A 22,798-nucleotide genomic window follows, 5' to 3' on the forward strand; every position below is an offset into this window, starting at 1 on the left:
AATTCATGAAATTCTTAGGCAAATGGATGGAGCTAGAGAACATCATACTAAGTGAGGTAACCCAGACTCAAAAGGTGAATCATGGTATGCACTCACTAATAAGTGGATATTAACCTAGAAAACTGGAATACCCAAAACATAATCTACACATCAAATGAGGTACAAGAAGAAAGGAAGAGTGGCCCCTTGTTCTGGAAAGACTCAGTGAAGCAGTATTTTTCACTTTTAATAGAGGACAAATAGCAAAAGTATATAAGGACATCAAGAAACTAGATATTAAAAAGAGTGATCTAATTAAAAAGTGAATTAAATCTAAATAGACAAATCTCAATAGAGAAAACAGCCTAAAACTCATTTAAAGAAGGGGTCTACATACCTAGCTACCCGGAAAATATGAATCAAAAACTACTTTAAGAGTCAATCTTCCATTAGTCAGAATGACTATGGTCAAAAAAAGACATGACAGCTTATAATGGAAAAAAAATGTGGAATAAAAGGAACCGTCATATATTGTGTTCGGGAGTGTAAACTTATACAGTCATTATGAAAATCATTGTGGTGCTTCCTAAGATGGTTTGAAATTGATATATCCCCAGATCCAACTATATCACTCTTGGACAAATATATACTAAGGACACTCAATCCTACCCTAAGGACATTTGCTCAACTATGTTCATTGTGCCTTATTCATAATATCCAGAAGGTGGGAAAACCTTAAATGCTCTCCCCCTCAAAAGAGTGCATCAGGAAAATGTATAACATTTATACAATGGAGTATTACTCAGTTGTTAAAAAGAAATGACATCATGAAATCTGCATGCAAATGGATAGAACTAGAAAAGATATTATGAGTAGAGAAAACCAGTTCCAGAAAATACATATCATATGTAATTTTTTGTTAATGGATATTAGCCATTAAGCAAATGACAACCAAACTTCTGCAACCAAATATATAATATCTGTGTACCTTACTTGGGGTTGATATGGGATGGCCTCACTATTTTGTCATCTCGCTGCTGCATCACAGCAAATGTCATCAGAAGTTGTAGTGGAGAGAGATGCAAGGGGAACACATGTACATTACAAGACAAAGATTCTTGAGTCATGTAACATAGAATGATGTATTCATAAGAGTCTTAGGAGTTTTATTGCTGCGATGAAACACCATGACCAAAAAGCAAGTAGGAAAGCAAAGTGTTTAAGCAAATCTTAGACTTCTATACCACTGTTCATCATTTAAAATGTCAAGACAGGAACTCACACAGGGCAAGAACCTAGAGTCAGGAGCTAATGCAGAGGCCATGTAAGAGTGTTGCTTTCTGATTTGCTCCTCAAGACTTGATCAGCCTGCTTTCTTATAGAACCTAGGACCATCACCTCAGAGATGACATGAATTTCAATGGGGTAGGCTATCCCTTAGAAATCTTTAATTAAGATAATGCCTTACAGACATGCCTATAGCCCAATATTGCAGAAGCATTTTCTCAACTGATGTTTTTCTTCTCTTAGATGACTTTAGCTTATATCAAGTTGAAAAAAACAAACAAAACTACCTAACACACACAGGCTTTACCTTTCTCAACAAGCAACTCTATGGGAGACAACTTACAAGGGTTGTTTGTTTAAGCCCAGAAACTATATAACGAATCTAAGAATAATGGCACACCTATAATCACAGAGCTATGAAAGAAGAGACAGAAAAATCCTTAGGGCTGGCTGACTGGCCAGCCTGTCTAACATTATCGGAGACTTCCTAAGTCAGTGAGAAATTCTGACTCAAGAAAACAAAAAAGGATGACTCCTGAGATACAACACTTGGTTCTGACCTCTGTTCTCATGCACACCAGCACACAATATGCACACGTGTATATGCTTGTTCTTATGTACACACACACATACACAGACACACACATACTTGCACACACACACACACACACACACTTTGGATTTCATTCATAGATTTCTTTCATAAATTTGACTTATGAATGTGGTTCAGATTGTTGAATTCTTATTTATCATATACAAGGCCCTGGTTGAGAGTACTTTAAGAACAAGGCAAAATGCTTAGTGTCTGACTCTCATCACGTTGTAGATGAATGAAGGATATCTGAATCAAGGACAGAGTAAACTAAAATGCTCAAAAACAACCTGAGCTTTTTGATACATAATCTCTCTCTTGTTCTCCCTTGTGTGTGTGTGTGTGTGTGTGTGTACATAAGAACAAGCATATACACGTGTGCATATTGTGTGCATGCATGTGTATATCGTGTGCATATTGTGTGTGTACATGTGGAGAGTTCATGAATGTGTTAATATATGTATACATACATCTACATTACATATTTAATAATATATATTCTAGAGATTTATATCTCTCCAAACAGTTGTTAATTTATATTTTAAATTAAAATGGATATCAATAATTTAAATACAGTAATTACAATGAAATAATTTAGCGTGAACTCAACAAATATAGTGTCTAAGAGATAAGAATATGGCAATCAGTTTTACCATGTTTATTAAAAACTCAGGTTGCTATGAAATAGAACCGTAAATCAGTAATTGTTATAGAAAAAAAATTTGTGAATCCATTAAGTAAACTGGTAGCAATGGACAGTATTGAGCAAAGTTTCCCCAGTATTTGTAAATTCTAATGAAAGTATTATACATTCCTAGGTTTGTATATCATTGCCAGAGTATATGCAGAGGGATGAGAAGATAAATTTATAAGCCAGTGCTTGATTTTAAACACATGTGGATAAATCTGTGTTCATCACTATAGTCTGGCCAAAATAAGATTTTGTTTTGTTTTACATTTCTTTTTTTCATAATTATGAATGTGACAATTTATTAACCCAGGATCCTTTGTTCTAATGCTTCTCATTGGCAGGTGCCACCTGTCCACCTGTCTAGTGGTCCTGTCCAGATCTCTCTGTCCCTGATGTGTTAGCTTGTGGCCACCATCTTGGTCCTGTCCCACAATTTTCAGTCCCTCCAGGGCTTGGAAGACCCAGCAGGCCACACTTAAAGCCTTTGCCGAAGTGACTGAGCCTGACACCACACCGTTTCTCTGCTTTCCTCAGTAGGTCTTGGTCATGGAACCACCACGGAGGTACAGGTGCTGTGCTGTGGTAGCAGCTCCTTTGTTGAACCAACTCTCATCATATGAGGCAAGATCATTATGTTTGGCCAGCTTGACTGTGTCCACCCATTCAGGGACTTTCAATTTCCCAAGCTTTATGAGGAAGGCTGCCAAAGTTCTGAGGAACTTCTGCTGGTTAGCATCCTTTATAGTAACTCCAGGCATCCTCCAGGGTTCACACTGACAGCTAGGCGAAAGGCAATGACCAACAGGTTTCCTATTTTATATTTGGAAATGTGAATCCAAAGAATCGTAAAACAATTGAGTCATTATTAGTTTTTTTTTCATAAATGAACTAATCAAGAGCACAAATAAATCTTGAAGGGAAAAGATATCAAGAATGCCTGTTATGAGGAGGGAAGATGATGGAGCACATGAACAGTGAGATGAATTCCATGAGAGACCCTGTGCTTTTGTTACACTTGTGTTCATTCATAATATACAACCATGCTTCTGATGATTGCTTGGATCATAATCATAATATTTCATGAACTCTTCCTTCTAAATATTGATGAAAATTTCTTCCACATTCATTTTGAGGAAGATTAAAAGAAAATGAACTATTTTACTTTGAAATGGCATGAAAGGTTAAGGAAAAAATTGAATCCATTTTTCAGTGTTGTTACCATACCACATGAAAAAGTGAAAATTCATTGGTTTTGATATAACTGAAAATACATTTCTTCCTGAAAATACATTTATTTCAGAAACCACATAGAAAGATCCATAAAACTCAAATATCTTTGATAGTTGATATATAATATGTGGCTGAATTAGAAGGTCATTTTACTGATGATTATTCATTTATAATTATTTTCATTTCCATAGTCAAAGATAAGAAAAATAAAGCTATCAAGAAAAGTGAAAGGGCCCCTATTCAAAATTGACATTTTGGGTTTTAGTGCTCTGGATATCTTGTTATTATGGTCATAGGGGAAAGCATGTCATTCCATTTCCATGTTGCTATTATAGAATTTGCTTAAGTGTTCACTTTCTAATACTTGATTAAGAAGTACTCATCCCTGAATTTTTATGGAATCTTCCCCAATCCATTTCCATATAAATCTGTATGAAAAAGTCACTCAGACCCTTCCTCCACTATGATCTGACCATTCTGCTGTGGTAGAGCCTTACTAGGATTACCACAATGAAGACTCCATTTCCTGATACTTCCTAGAGAACAAACAGCATGCAAGGCTTTTCAAAGGACAGGAATCCCAGGAGTAAAGATACACAGGCTTGCAGGACAGAGAAGCCACACTCAGAGACAGCAAGGCCAGCTAACAGCAAAGATAACTAGATAGCAAAAGGCAGATGCAAGATCATTACCAACAGAAACCAAGGCAGCATGGCATCATTAGATCCTAGTTCTCCCATAACAGCAAATCCTGGATACCCCAACACATCAGAAATGCAAGAGCTGGATTTAAAATCACATCTCATGATACTAATAGAGGACTTCAAGAAGGACATAAATAATTTCCTTAAAGAAATACAGGCGAATATGGGTCAACATGTAGAAGCCCTTAAAGCAGAAACACAAAAAAATCCCTTAAAGAAATATGGGAGAACATGGGTCAACAAGTAGAAATGCATAAAGAGGAAACACAAAAATCTCTTAAAGAATTTCAGGAAAATACAAACAAGTGAAGAAACTGAACAAAACTAGCTAAGATCTAAAAATGGAAGTAGAAACAATAAAGAAATCACAAAGGGAGCCATCTCTGGAGATAGAAAACCTTGGAAAGAATTCACGAGTCATAGATGTCATCAACAACAGAATACAAGAGATAGAAGAAAGAATCTCAGATGCTGAAGATTCCATAGAAAACATTGACTCAAGAGTCAAAGAAAATGCAAGATGCAAAAAGCTTGTAATCCAAAACATCCAGGAAATCCAGGATACAATGAGAACATCAAACCTAAGGAATATAGGTATAGAAGAGAACGAGGATTTATAACTTAAAGGGCCATAAATATATTCAACAAAATTATAGAAGAAAACTTTCCTAACCTAAAGAAAGAGATGCCCATGAATATACAAGAAGCCTACAGAACTCCATACAGACTGGATCAGAACAGAAATTCCTCCTGTCATATAATAACCAAAATGCCAAATGCACTAAACAAAGAAAGAATATTAAAAGCAGTAAGGGGAAAAAGTCAAGCATCATTCAAAGGTAGACCTATCAGAATTACACTATACTTCTCACCAGAAACTATGAACGCTAGAAGATCCTGGGCAGATGTCATGAGAGAATGAATGTATGAGAGCCTAAGAGAACATAAATGTCAGCCCAGACTACTATACCCAGTAAAATTCTCAATTACTATAAATGGAGAAAACAAAACATTCCATGACAAAACCAAATTTATACAATATCTTTCCACAAACCCAGCTCTACAAAGGATAATGGGTAAAAAGTACCAACACAAGGCAGGAAACCTCACCCAAGCAAAAGCAATAAAGTAATCTTGTTTCAACAAATCCAAAAGAAGATAGCCACCCATACAGAATTTCACCTTTAACAATGAAAATAACAGTAAGCACCAATCACTTTTCCTTAATATCTCTTAATATCAATGATCTTCATTCCCCAATAAAAAGACATAGACTAACAGACTGAATATGTAAACAGGACCCAAACTTTTGCTGTATAAAAGAAATTCACCTCAGTGACAAAGACAGTCACTACTTCAGAGTCAAAGATTGGAAAACAATTTTCCAACCAAATGGTTCCAAGAAACATGCTGGAGTGGCCATTCTTATATCAGATAAAATCAACTTTCAACCAAATATTTTCTAAAAAGAAAATGAAGGACACTTCATACTGGTCAAAGGCAAAGTCTACCAAGACTCTCAATTTTAAACATCTATGCACTAAATGCAAGGGCATACACATTCATAAAAGAAACTTTACTAAAGTTTAAGGCATGCATTGCACCAACACAATAATAGAGGGAGACCTCAACACTCTACTTACAAAATTGGACAAATCATGGAAACACAAACTAAACAGAGACACAGTGAAAGTAACTGAAGTTATGGACCAAATGGATCTAACAGATACTTATAGAACATTCCATCCTAAAGCAAAAATACCTTCTTAGCAGCTCATGGTACCTTCTCCAAAATTGACCACCTAATTAGTCACAAAACAGGCCTCAACAAGTACAGTAATATTGAAATAATTCCATGCACCTTATCAGATCACCATGGCCTAAGGCTGGTCTTAAGTTTAAGCAAAAACAAGGGAAAACACACATACACATAGACATTGAACAATGCTCTTCTCAATGATAGTTTGGTCAAGGAAGAAATAAAGAAAGAAATTAAAGACTTTTTAGAATTTTATAAAAATGAGGACATATCATGCCAAAACAATGAAAGCAGTGCCAAGAGGAAAACTCATAGCTCTAAGTGCCTCCAAAAAGAAAATGGAGAGGGCTTACCCTAGCAGTTTGACTGCACACCTGAAATCTGTAGAACAAAAAGAAGCAAATACACCCAAGAGGAGTAGACTGCAGGAAATAATCAAACTCAAGGCCAAAATCAATGAAACAGAAACAAAAAGACCTATAAAAAGAATTAACAAAACCAGGAGCTAGTTCTTTGAGAAAATCAACAAGGAAAGAAACCCTTAGCCAGACAAACCAGAGGGCACAGCGGCACTATCCAAATTAATATAATCACAAATGAAAAGAGAGAAATAACAACAGAAACTGTAGAAATTCAAAAAATCATCAGATCCTAACACAAGAGCTTATACTCAACAAAATTTGAAAATCTGGATGAAATGGACATTTTTCTAGATACCTACCATGTGCCAACACTAAAACAGGATCAGATAAACCATCTAAAAAGTCTCATAAGTCCTGATGAAATAAAAGCAGTTATTAATCATCACCTAAAAAAAAAAATCCCAGGACCAGGTTTAGTGGGGAATTCTATTAGATCTTCAAAGAAGAGCTAATACCAATACTCTTCAAACTATCACACAAAACAGAAACTCAAGGAACACTGCCCAATTTATTCTACGAAGCCACAATAATTCTTGTACCTAAACCAAACAAAGACCAAATGATGAAAGAGAACTTAAGACCAATTTCCCTTATGAAGATTGATGGAAAAATATTAAAATTCTGGCCAACTGAATCCAAGAATGCATGAAAGCGGTAATTCACCATGATAAAGTGTGCTTCATCCCAGGGATGCAGAGATGGTTCAATGTAATGGTTCAGAGAAATCCATCAATGTAATCCACTACATAAACAAACTCAAAGAAAAAAGCCATATGTTCATTTCAATAGATCCTGAAAAAGATTTTGACAAAATTCAGCAAGCCTTCATGATAAAAGTCTTGGAGAGATTTCCAATCTCTCCAAGGGAATTTCACTTAAACAGTGAAAACAATATACTGCAAACCAGTAGCCAATATCAAACTAAATAGAGAGAAACTTGAAGCAATCCCACTAAAATCGTGGGCCAGACAAGACCACCCACTCTCAATAGAAGGAAGTCAAAGTTATACAAATTGGAAAGTCAAAGCATTGTTATTTGCAGTCGATATGATAGTATACTTAAGAGACCCCAAAACTTTCTTCTGAGAACTCCTAAATCTGAGAAACAACTTCAGCAAAGTGTCTGGGAATAAAATTAAATCAAACAAATCAATAGCCTTCCTCTACCCAAAGGATAAACAAGCTGAGAAAGAAATTAGGGAAATATCACCCTTCACAATAGTCATGAATAATATTACATACCTCGGTGTGACACTCACCAAACAAGTGAAAGATCTGTATTACAAAAACTTTAAGCCTCTGAAGAAAGAAATCAAAGATTTCAGAAGATGAAAAGATCTCCCGTGCTCCTGGATTGGCAGGATTAATATAGTAAAAATGGCCACCTTGCAGAAAGCAATCTACAGATCCAATGCAATCTCCATCAAAATTCCAAATCAATTCTTCATAGAGATAGAAAGAGAAATCTGCAAATTCATTTGGGATAACAAAAATCTCAGGTTAGCAAAAACTATTCTCCACAAAATAAGATATCCTGGGGAATCATCATCCCTGACCTCAAGGTCCACTACAGAGCAATATTAATAAAAAGTTTAGTATTGGTAAGGATACAGGAAGATCATTGGAATAGAATTAAAGACCCAGAAATGAATGCACACACCTATTGTCACTTGATGTTTTACAAAGGAGCTAAAAACATCCAGTGGAAAATAAGAGCATTTTTAACACATGGTGTTGGGTCAATTGAAGGTCAGCATGAAGAAAAATGCAAATCAATCCATTCATATCTCCTTGTACAAAGCTCAAATCCAAGTAGATCAAGGACCTCAACACAAAACCAGATACACTGAAGCTTATAGAGGGGAAAATGGGAAGAACCTTGAACACATGGGCATAGGGGAAATTTTCTTGAATAGAACACCAATGGCTTATGCTCTAAGAACAAGAATCGACAAATGGGACCTCATAAAACTGCAAAGCTTCTGCAAGTCAAAGGACACTGTCAATAGGACAAAATGGCAACCAACAGATTGGGAAAAAATCTTTACCAATACTGCATCTGATAGAGGCCTAATTTCCAACGTATACAAAGAACGCAAAAAGTTAGACACCAGAGAGTCAAATAACCTTATTAAATATTGGAGTACAGAACTATACAGGGAATTCTCATGTTGCCATTGAGGAAAGGCAATGGCTCTGAAGCACCTAAAGAAATGTTCAGCATCCTTTGTTATCAGGGAAATGCAAATCAAACAGCCCTGAGATTCCACCTCACACTAGTCAGAATGGCTAAGATGATAAACTCAGGGGACAGCAAATACTAGAGAGGATTTGGAGAAAGAGGAATACTTCTCCATTGCTGGTAGGATTGCTCATTGGTAAAACGATTCTGGAAATCAATTTGGTGGTTCCTCAGAAAATTACTACCTGAGGTCCCAGCTATACCACTCCTGGGCATATATATGTTCCAACATGTAATAAGGACACATGCTCCATTATGTTCATAGCTGCCTTATTTATAATAGTCAGAAGCTGAAAAGAACCCAGACATCCTTCAAAGAGGAATGGATACATTAATTGTGGTATATATACAAAAGGGAGTACTATTCAGCTATTAAAAACAATGAGTTCATGAAATTCTTAGGCAAATGGATGGAGCTAGAAAGTATCTTCCAGAGTGAGGTAACTCAGACACAAAAGAATACACATGGTATGCACTCACTGATAAGTGGATATTAGCCCAAAAGTTCAAAATAAAAAGTTACAATTCAGACTACAGGAAGCTCAAAAGGGAAGACTGAAGTAGGGGTGCTTTGCTTTTTCTGAGAAATTGTGGAGTCAAAGTGTGGAGCAGAAACTGAAGGAAAGGCCACCCAGAGACTGTCCTTCCTGGGGACTCATCCTATAAACAGTCACCAGACCCTGACACTACTATGGATGACAAGAAGTGCATACCAAAAGAAGCCTATTATGGTTGTCTCTGGAGGGGCTCTGCCAGAGCCTTACACATACAAAGGCAGATGTTTGTTGTTTGTTTCCGATTATGAAATCTTACAGGGATGTGTGTTGGAATCATTTCTGAGTCATTTCCTCAAATCATATTCCATTATGTCAGTTAACATATACTTTTAAATGTATGTACTATAAACATCTGTAACCAAAATCATTTGAAGGCTTGATAAATTTTTAACAGCGTTTGTACATTTTTTATGAAAGTTACTAGTAATGCTTTACTTGGTAGTGCAATGAATTTTTACTTTTAATCCCTGTGCCCAATTTTGGAGTTGAGAGGGTTGTTGGTAATAAATGTATGATGTACACCTAAAAAAAAACCTCAAACAAAAACAAAAGAAAAAAGATTTAAAAAAAAAAAGAAATCTACATAGGTCTAAAGCACAGAGTCTGTTGTACAATAGGAAAGAGTCGCTCAGAATTGGTGTGTGTGACTCTTGGTGTAAACCCATCTGTACTGTGAATGAGACGTTTTTACAAGTATAAAAATTGCCTTCATTACAGCTTGGGCTGGGGGTTCAGCCTGAAGATTTTTTTTTTTTAAATATCACCTTGGAATAAATTTGAAAATTCACAACAACAACAAGAACAACAACAAGAACAACAACAACAACAAATGGGCACAGAGAGGCCATCATAACAGTCATTGGAAGTTGAGAGGCCTGGTGTTGGGGATGTTGAAGGACTGCGTCTGGTGGCTGGGTTTTGGAGTGGCGTTGAGGACATCCACACTCTTATGGCTGGAATGCACAACATCAGCCACAAGGTGCAGTCACTGCAGAAGTCCTTTAGGACACAGTCATGAGCATAGATGTTGGGGAACTCCTCCTCACGCTGCACCACTTTGGTCCCTGCAGGGATTGGAAGGCATCTCTCCTCAGTGTTGTCATGGCTTTAGTAGTTGGCACCCTCTAAAAACTCTAAAATCCAATTGTGTAGACAGGGATGTGTCCATACTTCTTGGAAGGCATCTTCATCTTTACGCTACAGGAAGTGCACACAGCTCTCTTGCAGAAGAGACAGGTAGGTGGCCAGGAAAAAAAGGGAAACTTGGCCCGGCAGCAGCAGCAAATCTTCCCCCTCTTAAGGCTGCTGAAGAGCTCCTTGTCCTGCAGAAACTTCCCCATCTCGGCCTTCACCAGCACCCTCCGCACGTTTACTACCTCCTGCATGGTCAGAGTCAGGCTCTCCACCGGGTGGCTGAACTCCAGCCACAAGTGACTGCTGTCTGGTGCAGACGCCTCTGGTTCATCTACTGAGCTCAGACTGCTAGGCAAGGTGGAGTCGCGGTGAGGCTGGGACTGGCCACTCACAGGAAACCCTGGTCTCGGTTGCTGGGCCTCCAGGAGTTCATGCTGCCTGATCTGGCCTGAGCAGCTGACTGAAGGCCAGATGCTACCTCACTCCGAAGCTGAGCCAGGTCATGTTCCGAAGAAGAGCAGTCCCGCTTCAGTGCCACCTCTCCACACGGGAAATCTTCTTCCTTGAACATGTTCATTTCTTCCATTTATGCTAAGGTGGGGGCTTTAAGCAGGACATGGGGCCGTGAACATGGATGCTGACCCCCATTCCCACCATCCTTGACGGACAGGTTGGTGCAGGAAGTGGATTTGATGTCCCCAGAGCAGGCGTTGAGGATGCAGGGCAGAGAACCAAACCCACTGGCCCCCAAGTGCTGGGCCCCTATTGGACAAAACCTCCTCTCCTGCTTGATTTCCTCCAGGATCTTCTCTTGCAGTGTCTTTTGCTTCTGATGTACAGGGCAAAGTCGTCTCTCCGAGACCTGCCTCAGTGGGGGCCGTGAACAGATGAAGTCCAGGATAAGCTCGTGTGTCCTGCTTCACTCTGAGAGAGATGTCCCCATCCACCATGACCATGACCTTGCACAGCTTATAGTTCCTCGCGTGGATATCCTGCATCAGCATCTCGAAGGGGGTGAGCTAGAACTTGGTGGGTAGTGAGTTGAACTCCTTCTCCTGCACCATCTTCTACTTTACACCATGATGGAGTTCCTGCATGAGCTGGACCCACAGCCAGGCCCAGTCTGTGTGTCCCAGGTGGTCACCCTTGGCCAGTGGACTGGGTGTGTGTTCCCCGATGGAGAAGTTAGAGGGAAGACTGGAGGAGCTGCAGGGGTTTGCAGCCCCATGGGAAGAACAATGATGCCGGCCACCCAGATGCCCCAAGGCTCTCAGGGACTAAACCATGAATCAAGGGGTACACATGGTTGCAGTCAAAAGTGTACCAGAGGAATGTCTTGTCAGCCATCAGTGGGAGGAGAGGTCCTTGGTCCTATGAAGGCTAGATAGGTGTCCCAGCATAGGGAAATCGAGGTGGGGTAGGTGGGAGTGCTTCGGGTGGAGGGGCATATACTTGGAGTCAGAGGGTGGGAGGAGGATTTGGGGTTTTCCGGGGAGGGGGAAACCAGGAAAGGTTTTAGCATTTGAAATATAAATGAAGAATATATACAATAAAAAATATTACATAAAGAAAGAACCACTCATGTGTCACTAGAAGAATATGTCCAATTTATTTAATCAAATTATATCTCAACAGTTTCAATATGGTACTCAAACTATGCAGCTGCTGCTTATAAGCCCACACTAAATGCTAGCATCGTATGGCACAAAAAAATAACTATAGCTGAGGTTCTGGAGTGCTTCACCATCCACTTGTCCTGAGTCCTGGTTATTTTGAGGAGTCAGTGAAATCTGTGAAATGTTTTGAGATATTGCACAGTGTGGAGTGAATGTCAAATAACCAGATAGATACATTCTTTTTCCTTTTTTCTTAATTTACTACAAAATACGCAAGCACAAATTTCAAAGCACTTTAATATACACTTGAAAATAACAAGCGGCCAACTAAGAGTTGATAACTCAAAATAATCTGAAGACATCATTTTTGACTCATTTAAAGATAGTTTGCTAGTGATGAACATGACCTATTCTATATAAATGAAATCTCAGAATGTTTCTATCAAAATCATTTTGGCTTCATTATAGATATCTTTCTCTCTCTCACTTCCCATCAGAAACCACCATCAATCTCTTCCATACTTTCTTCATGGCATTTTTCATGTCCTTATTCCTAAAAGTGTAAATCACAGGATTGAGCAAAGGAGTTAGAATGGTGTAAAATATGGCCACCATTTTATCAAAGGAGAAAGCAGATGGAGGTCGTGCATATATAAATATGCATGGGACAAAGAACAGAACCACAACTGCAATGTGAGATCCACAGGTGGAGAGAGCTTTCCATCTCCCTTCAGAACTGTGTGCTTTCAGAGAGAACAGGATGACACCATAGGAAACAAGCAAAATAGAGAAGATTATGATGCAGATAGACCCACTGTTGGCAACCACTAAAAGGCCAAAGATACGTGTATCAGTGCAGGCAAGTTCCAGTAATGGGAACAAGTCACACATGAAATGATCAATGACATTGGGTCCACAGAAGGGTAATTGCAATGTGAAGATAATTTGTATGAAAGAATGCAAGAAGCCCCCTGTCCATGCTATCCCCACCAGTGTGCAACAGAGTCTCCAGTTCATTATAGAAGAGTAGTACAAGGGCTTGCAAATTGCTACATAGCGGTCATAGGCCATGGCTGTCAAGACAATCACTTCTACTGCAGCAAGGAAGTGTTCAGCAAAGAGCTGAATCATGCATCCTTTAAAGGAGATAGTTTTCTTCTCATACAGGGCATCCACAACCATCTTTGGTGTGATGACAGAAGAGAAACATGCATCCAATAGGGACAAGAATGCCAAAAAGAAGTACATAGGGCAGTCTATCAGTGCTGGGCTACATACGATGGTCACCACAATTATCATGTTCCCTCCAACAGTTGCAATATACACAAATAAAAATACAATAAAAACTATTTTCTGGACTTTAGGGTTCTGTGAAAGTCCAAGGAATATGAATTCTGTTACCAAACTCTGGTTTTGCATAATTTCAAGAAGATTGTGAAGTAAAAGTGTATTCATGTGAACCTGTAATTATTAGAAAACAGTCCTTCAAATAAGATTATATTATCATCAACAATTTGGGGTAGTAGTAAACAAATATTTCTTGAGTTAAAACAGAAAAAAAATCACTGCTTTTCTCAATACATGTACATACATATAACACTAAGTGATCAGGGTGTATACAGAGAGAGCATTTATACAGAAAAAGTAATAGGTAGACTTATGATATGCATAAATATAAATATAATAATAGTAATTAAATAATTAAATATAATAATAGTAAATAAGGAATAGTGAATAAAGAATGAGTTAGAAAGGAGATTGCAGAATGTGTTGGAACGGGTAAGGGAAATAAGTATGGGAATCATATACATAAGGTGTACATGTTTAAACTTGGTTTTAAGAAAAGAAAAAAATAACATTTCCTGAGGATAGTTTTTGAAAATTGTGCAGAATTAAAGTACTGGCTACTTTTTAATCTGTAAAACACAAATATATGTTTTGACTTAGTAACTTCCTGAAGCAGAATAATTAAAAACATTGCGAAACCATTTGCATGTTAAGCATATAGAGAAAACACTATGTATTAATCATGTCTCCAATCTACTTGGAATGAAAGATGAATATTCTTCCATGTCTGATCAGGACACTCACCTTCCAGCAGAATAGCAAAATATATTGTAGAAAGAGTTGACAATCTTCATCATATTTCAAATAATCTTGAACATCTGAGGATAATTGGAATGTCTAATGAGTTAATTGTTCTTAAAAGTTATACAGACCTACTAGAAATGTTTATTTCTCTTTGTAGTGTGGTTGCTAAAAGTGTTGAGATTTTCCTTTTAACTCATCATTCTAAACAGTGACCATAACATGATATAATAATACCTGTTGTCATGGTATGAGATAACACAAGTTAAGTAACTGCTGGGAACTTAAGTTACAAGGAGTACTGGGTTTATTTGTTTAATATTATTATTATCATCGTTGTCAGCATCAACATCATCGTGATCATCATCATCATCATCATATTTTTATTCCTTGGTGAAAATTTTAGTAAGACATGTTATGCTCAAACTAACAAAAGGTGCTTAACCTTGTATTTTAACATCGACTTTATAGTTTTAAGTTACAAGATCCCTCCTTTGGGATAAACATAGAAGAATTTATGTTTTGGGATTTTCAGACAAGAGTTATGGAGTAGGATTGGTATTCTACAATCTACTTCCAGATAAAAAAATTAAAGCATCTTATTATTTTGTTGATATGTGATAGACACATCTTGACCAAGAGAAGAAACTGCAAAAAAATTAAAAGTCATGATTTCAATCTGCCTCATAGACAAATTGACAACAGTCACGTAGTAAAAAAAGAGAAACTGTAAGTTGAATATTTAAGAGTCTTAAAACATTACAATTACTAATTTCTTGTTAAATACTAATTGCCTTGTTAGTGCAAACAAAATTATTCAAGACATAGTATTTGATCCTTATGAGACCTTCCTATAGCAAAAACATTTGTAAATAGCTGCCTACTCAACTACGAGATGCTTTTTTTTTCTAAAAAAGCATCAAGTGTGAAAATATGAAATCATAATTCACAATAAAATGTCCATACAGATTCTAGGTATACTTCATCTCTTTAAAATTAGCTTCCTTAGTAACAGATAGTTTTTGTATAAGACCACCAGATAAACATTTCAGCTCTTGAATTCATTTTTCACAGGCTTCAATGGTATCTGAGTCCTCTCCTGTATAGAAAACTGAAATACATTAATGAAACAATTTTTGTACCTATACGCACATATATATACATATATTTACATATATTACATATAGTTTTATTTATACATGCTTATATACATATATGTCAATGTGTATATATCAATTTGTTAAGCTGTCTGAATAAAAGAGTATGTAATATATATGTATATAGACATATATTAAGCAAGACAAGTTGATCTTAAGGAATGGCAGTTAGCTAACATTGCATGGTTATAGAACAACAGGAACAGCTATGTGCTTTTGCCTTAAAGCAGCAATTCCCATGTGTCCTCAACTGCAGTTCTCATCACTGCCTGTAACAAAAGCCCCTTATTCATTTGCCGGTTATACCTGGAAGAACAGGATAAAACAAATCCTACAGGGTTGATCGATCAGATAATATCTATTAAAATCATGCAAAGGCAGCAGGAGCCTTCAGGCGCCTGCTTTGGGATCTGAACAGCCTGGGCCACAGCACTCCATCTCCAGGAAGTGCAGGAGGCCTGGTGTGCACCCAGAGGCAGTCTGGGAGCTCACAGCACAGCTCCTTCCTGTGGCACAGAGCTTAGGCTTCAGTCCTGAGGCCTCTGGCGGTAGCCCTCAGACCTCTCCGCTTCCGGATCCAGATCAGCCTGAGCGGCAACACCACATGTCCAGGTCCTGAAAGAGGCAAGTGGGGCTTCTGGGCAGCCAGTGGGGAGAAGTCAGTGTGCTCCGCTGAATCCAGCAGGCCCCAGCAGGAGCCTTCAGGTGTCTGCTTCGGGGTCTGAACAGCCTGGACAACAACACCCTGTCTCCAGGCAGTGCAGGAGGTAAGCTGTGCACCAGAGGCCACCTGGGAAGGGGCAGATTGCACTGGTGAGTCCAGCATTGACAACACCAACTAACACCAGAGAGAACTAGATGGCAAAAGGCAGACGCAGGAACGTCACAAACAGAAATCAAGGCAATATGGCAACATCTGAACCCAATTCTCCTTTATCAGCATGTCCTGGATACCCAATCACACGAGTAAAACAAGATTTGGATTTAAAATCACTGGTCATGGTGCTGGTACAGGAACACATGAAGGACATACTTAAAGAAATTCAGGAGAAAATGGATCAAAAGTTAGAAGCCCTTGCAAGGGAAACACAAAAATCATTGAAAGAAATCCAGGAGAATACAAAAGCCAATAATGAGGAAACACAAAAGACACTTAAAGAAATACAGGAGAACTTTGGTCAACAGGCTGAGGTCATGAAAGAGGAAACACAAAAATCTCTTAAAGAATTACAGGAAAGCACAAACAAGCAAGTGAAGGAGCTAAGCAAAACCATCCAGGATCTAAAATCAGAAGTAGAAACAACTAAGAAAACTCAAAGAGAGACAACTTTGGAGATAGAAAGCCTTGGGAAGAAATCAGTGGACATAGATGCAAATATCAACAACAGAATACAAGAAATAGAAGAAAGAATCTCAGACGCTGAAGATACCATAGAAACCATGGACTCAACAGTTAAAGAAAATGCAAAAAGCAAAAAGCTTGTAACCCAAAATATCCAGGAAATCCAGGACACAATGAGAAGACCAAACCTAAGGATTATAGGCATAGATGAGAGTGAAGATTTACAACTTAAAGGGCCAGCAAATATCTTCAATAAAATTATGGAACAAAATTTCCCTAACCTAAAGAGAGAGATGCCCATGAATATACAAGAAGCCTACAGAACTCCAAACAGACTGGACCAGAACAGAAATACTTCCCATCACATAATAATCAAAACACCAAATGTACTAAACAAAGAAAGAATATTAAAGGCAGTAAGAGAAAAAGGCCAAGTAACATATAAAGGAAGACCTATCAGAATCACAGCAGACTTTTCACCTGAGACTATGAAAGCTAGATGATCCTGGGCAGATCTCATGCAGACTCTAAGAGAACACAAATGCCAGCCAAAACTATTATATCCAGCAAAACTCTCAATCACCGTAGATGGCGAAACTAAGATATTCCATGACAAAACCAAGTTTACCCAATATCTATCCACAAACCCAGCCCTACAAAGGATAATAGGAGGAAAACACCAATACAAGGAGGGAAACTTCACCCTGGAAAAAGCAAGATAGTAACCTTTCATCAAACCCAAAAGAAGTTAACCAATCAAATTTAAAAAATAACGTCAAAAATGACAGGAAGTAACAATCACTATTCCTTAATATCTCTTAACATCAATGGACTCAATGCCCCAATAAAAAGACATAGACTAACTGACTGGATACATAAACAGGACCCTACATTTTGCTGCTTACAGGAAACACACCTAAGAGCCAAAGACAAACACTACCTTAGAGTAAAAGGTTGGAAGACAATTTTACAAGCAAATGGTCTCAGGAAACAAGCTGGAGTAGCCATTTTAATATCAGATAAAATTGACTTTCAACCCAAAGTCATCAAAAGAGACTCTGAGGGTCACTTCTTGCTGGTCAAAGGAAAAATACAAGAAGAACTCTCAATCCTGAACATCTATGCTCCAAATGCAAGGGCACCCTCTTTCGTAAAAGAAACTTTATTAAAGCTCAAAGCACACATTGCACCTAACACAATAATTGTGGGTGACTTCAACACTGCACTTTCCTCAATGGACCGATTAGGAAAACAGAAACTAAACAGGAACATAATGAAACTAATTGAAGCTTTGGAACAGTTAGAGTTAAAAGATATATATAGAACATTTCACCCTAAAGCAAAAGAATATACCTTTTTGCTCAGCATCTCATGGTACCTTCTCCAAAATCGACCATATAATTGGTCACAAGACAGACCTCAACAAATATAAGAAGATTGGAATAATCCTATGCCTCCTATCAGATCACTATGGAGTAAAAGTGGTCTTCAATAGCAACAAAAACAACAGAATACCCACATACACGGGGAAATTGAACAATATTCTACTCAATGATACCTTGGTCAAGGAAGTAATAAAGAAAGAAATTAAAGAATTTTTATAACACAATGAAAATGAAGACACAACATACCCAAATCTATGGGACACAATGAAAGCAGTGCTAAGAGGAAAACTCATAGCCCTGAGTGCCTCCAAAAAGAAAATGGAGAGAGCATACATTACCAGCTTAATGACACACCTGAAAGCCCTGGAACAAAAGGAAGCTATTCCACCCAGGAGGAGTAGAAAGCAGGAGATGATCAAACTCAGGGCTGAAATCAATCAAGTAGAAACAAAGAGAACCATACAAAGAATCAACAAAACCAGGAGCTGGTTCTTTGAGAAAATCAACAAGATAGGTAAACCCTTAGCCAACTGACCAAAGGGCACAGAGAAAGTATCCAAATTAACAAACTTAGAACTGAAAAGGGAGATATAACAACGGAAACTGAGGAAATCCAAAAAATCATCAGACCCTACTACAAGAGCCTGTACTCAACACAACTGGAGAATCTGGAGGAAATGGACAATTTCCTTGACAGATACCAAATACCAAAATTAAATCAGGACCAAATAGATCATCTAAACAGTCCCATAATGCCTAAAGAAATTGAAGGAGTCATAGAAAGTCTTCCAACCAAATAAAGCACAGGACCAAATGGATTCAGTGCAGAATTCTATCAGACCTTCAAAGAAGAGTTAACACCAATACTCTTCCAATTATTCAACAAAATAGAAACAGAAGGAACACTACCCAATTCCTTCTATAAAGCCACAATTATGCTGATACCAAAACCACACAAAGATCCAACAAAGAAAGAGAACTTCAGATGAATTTCCCTTATGAACATCGATGCAAAAATACTCAATAAAATTCTTGCCAACCGAATCAAAGAACACATCAAAATGATCATCCACTATTATCAAGTAGGCTTTATCCCAGGAATGCAGGGTTGGTTCAATATACGGAAATCCATCAATGCAATCCACTACATAAACAAACTCAAAGAACAAAACCACATGGTCATTTCATTGGATGCTGAAAAAGCATTTGACAAAATTCAGCATCCTTTCATGCTTAAAGTCTTGGAGAGAACAGGAATTCAAGGCCCATACCTAAACATCGTTAAAGCAATATACAGCAAACCGGTAGTCAGCATCAAACTAAATGGAGAGAAACTTGAAGCAATACCACTAAAATCAGGGTCTAGACAGGGCAGCCCCCTCTCTCCTTATCTTTTCAATATTGTACTTGTGGTACTAGCTCAGGCAATTCGACAACATAAGGAGGTCAAAGGGATACAAATCGGAAAGGAAGAAGTCAAACTATCATTATTTGCAGATGACATGATAGTCTACCTAAGTGACCCAAAAACTCCACTAGAGAACTCCTACAGCTGATAAACAACTTCAGCAAAGTGGCAGGTTATAAAATCAACTCAAGCAAATCAGTGGCCTTCCTACACTCAAAGGATAAGCAGGCTGAGAAAGAAATTAGGGAAATGACCCCCTTCACAATAGCCACAAACAGTATAAAGTATCTTGGGGTGACTCTTACCAAACTTGTGAAAGATCTGTATGACAAGAACTTCAAGACTCTGAAGAAGGAAATGGAAGAAGACCTCAAAAAATGGGAAAACCTCCCATGCTCATGGATCGGTAGAATCAATATAGTTAAAATGGCCATTTTGCCAAAAGTAATATACAGATTCAATGCAATACCCATCAAAATCCCAACTCAATTCTTCACAGAGTTAGAAAGAGCAATTATCAAATTCATCTGGAATAACAAAAAACCCAGGATAGCTAAAACTATTCTCAGCAACAAAAGAAAGTCTGGGGGAATCAGTATCCCTGACCTCAAGCAATACTACAGAGCAATAGTGTTAAAAACTGCATGGTATTGGTACAGTGACAGGCAGGAGGATCAATGGAACAGGATTGAAGATCCAGAAATGAACCCACACACCTATGGCCACTTGATCCTCGACAAAGAGGCTGAAAATTTCCAATGGAAAAAAGATAGCCTTTTCAACATATGGTGCTGTTTCAACTGGAGGTCAGCATGCAGAAGAATGCGAATTGATCCATCCTTGTCTCCTTGTACTAAGCTCAAATCCAAATGTATCAAGGACCTCCACATAAAGCCAGACACTCTGAAGTTAATAGAAAAGAAACTGGGGAAGACCCTTGAGGACATCAGTAGAGGGAGAAAGTTTCTGAACAGAACACCAATAGCGTATGCTCTAAGAGCAAGAATTGACAAATGGGACCTCATAAAATTACAAAGTTTCTGTAAAGCAAAGGACACCATCAAGAGGACAAATCGACAACCAACAAATTGGGAAAAGATCTTCACCAATCCTACATCAGATAGAGGGCTAATATCCAATATATATAAAGAACTCAAGAAATTAGACTCCAGAAAACCAAACAACCCTATTAAAAATGGGGTACAGAGTTAAACAAAGAATTCTCACCTGAAGAACTTCGGATGGCAGAGAAGCATCTTAAAAAATGCTCAACTTCATTAGTCATTAGGGAAATGCAAATCAAAACAACCCTGAGATTTGACCTTACACCAGTCAGAATGGCTAAGATTGAAAATTCAGGAGACAGCAGGTGTTGGAGAGGGTGTGGAGAAAGAGGAACACTCCTCCACTGCTGGTGGGGTTGCAAATTGGTACAACCACTCTGGAAATCAGTCTGGCGGTTCCTCAGAAAACTGGGCACCTCACTTCCAGAAGATCCTGCTATACCACTCTTGGGCATATACCCAGAGGATTCCCCACCATGTAATAAGGATACATGCTCTACTATGTTCATAGCAGCCCTATTTATAATCGCCAGATGCTGGAAAGAACCCAGGTATCCCTCAACAGAAGAGTGGATGCAAAAAATGTGGTATATCTACACAATGGAGTACTATTCAGCCATTAGAAACAATGAATTCATGAAATTCTTAGGCAAATGGATGGAGCTAGAGAACATCATACATACTAAGTGAGGTAACCCAGACTCAAAAGGTGAATCATGGTATGTACTCACTAATAAGTGGATATTAACCTAGAAACCTGGAATACCCAAAACATAATCTACACATCAAATGAGGTACAAGAAGAAAGGAAGAGTTGCCCCTTGTTCTGGGAAGACTCAATGAATCAGTATTCAGCAAAACCAGAACGGGGAATTGGGAAGGGGTGGGTGGGAGGACAGGAGGAGAGAAGGGGGCTTACGGGACTTTCTGGGAGTGGGGAGTCTAGGAAAGGGGAAAACATTTGAAATGTAAATAAAAAATATATCAAATAAGAAAATCATGTAAAGCATCATGATATAATTTAACACTGGCAAATTTAACCTCAGAAGAAGGAACAGAAAAAAAATAAGAAAAAGAAAAGAAAGAAAACTATGACAAGAAAAAATATCACAAAGTATAATTCATGTTAATATTACAATTAGTGAGTGATGAATATACATTTAAAGAGATCACATTACGTTCTGGAAGAATCTAATCACAAGACAATCCAAACTATCCATTACATATCATATTACTTCAAGTCCTCCAGCATTGATAAAATTCAGATTTCAGTTCTGCTAATGGGTTTAATCATTAGAATAAACACTAGTTTTCATGTGAGAATAATATATGGATAACTATGGAGTCTGGAATCCAGTAGAAGCAAATACCAAATTCCAGAACACAACTGTCGCATCCAGACACATAGAAAACAATTACTAAATAATAATTTGCCTCGTATCCAGGTATCAGTTAACAAACTAGTCCTTCAAAATGCTTGGTTCTCAAGAGGTTATGGATCTAATTCTTCATAATAACATCCTGGAAAGTGTAAATCCAAAAGAACAAGACAATATTGATGTCACAATTACTTACCCAGTGCCTGCATATGCAAACTGCTGTATCGATTCAAGCAATCATAAAATATCCTTGCAAAATTATACTTTATTATACTGACTATGAAATAGGTGTTTGTCTAAATAATCCTTTTAGAATATGTATCAGTATATAATTCCATGATTATAGACACATTTGTATTCTTTATATTAGTAACCCAAATTCTAAGAATTTTACTCTAGAATTAAAATGAGATGGGGAGATTTCATCTCATTTCATGAGATTATGATTCTGTGTCAAAAATACATTGAAAATGGAAATATCTTAAGCATTAAAAAACAGTGATTTCTAATAAAATAAGAATTTTATTAAATTAGAAATTATTAATATAAGTAAGATATCCATGGTATGAAGAGGGAATCATTTATCATTTAATAGTACCTGTGAAGTAGTAAAACAAACTTGATGTAGATATTTTATATGTAATTTATAACCTAGAAGTCAGTATATAATAACAGTAAAGATGTTTTATTTTCAGCATTTGTCTTTTTAGTAGTGTCAAAAAATTTAAAGTAGAAAATCTAGTTTTAAAACACGCAAAACCA

General features: G+C 37.6%; 1 protein-coding gene and 2 pseudogenes across 1 annotated transcript; all 3 read right to left on the minus strand.

The window, feature by feature from the left end:
• Positions 1-2,870: 2,870 nt before the first annotated feature.
• LOC127684374 (40S ribosomal protein S19-like) lies at positions 2,871-3,307 on the minus strand (annotated as a pseudogene).
• Positions 3,308-10,319: 7,012 nt separating this feature from the next.
• LOC127684845 (protein spire homolog 2-like) lies at positions 10,320-11,944 on the minus strand (annotated as a pseudogene).
• Positions 11,945-12,696: 752 nt separating this feature from the next.
• On the minus strand, positions 12,697-13,647 carry LOC127684375 (olfactory receptor 4C15-like). Its single transcript, XM_052181312.1, has one exon. It carries the CDS (start codon positions 13,630-13,632, stop codon positions 12,697-12,699), a length of 936 nt encoding a protein of 311 aa, XP_052037272.1. The 5' UTR covers positions 13,633-13,647.
• Positions 13,648-22,798: the final 9,151 nt, after the last annotated feature.

The sequence above is a fragment of the Apodemus sylvaticus genome, chromosome 5, assembly GCF_947179515.1.
Source record: "Apodemus sylvaticus chromosome 5, mApoSyl1.1, whole genome shotgun sequence".
Lineage (NCBI taxonomy): Eukaryota > Metazoa > Chordata > Mammalia > Rodentia > Muridae > Apodemus > Apodemus sylvaticus.

What these genes read in the sequence shown, in the direction of transcription:
- LOC127684375 (XM_052181312.1), bottom strand. Translation starts at nt 13,632, where the DNA reads ATGCAAAACCAGAGTTTGGTAACAGAATTCATATTCCTTGGACTTTCA.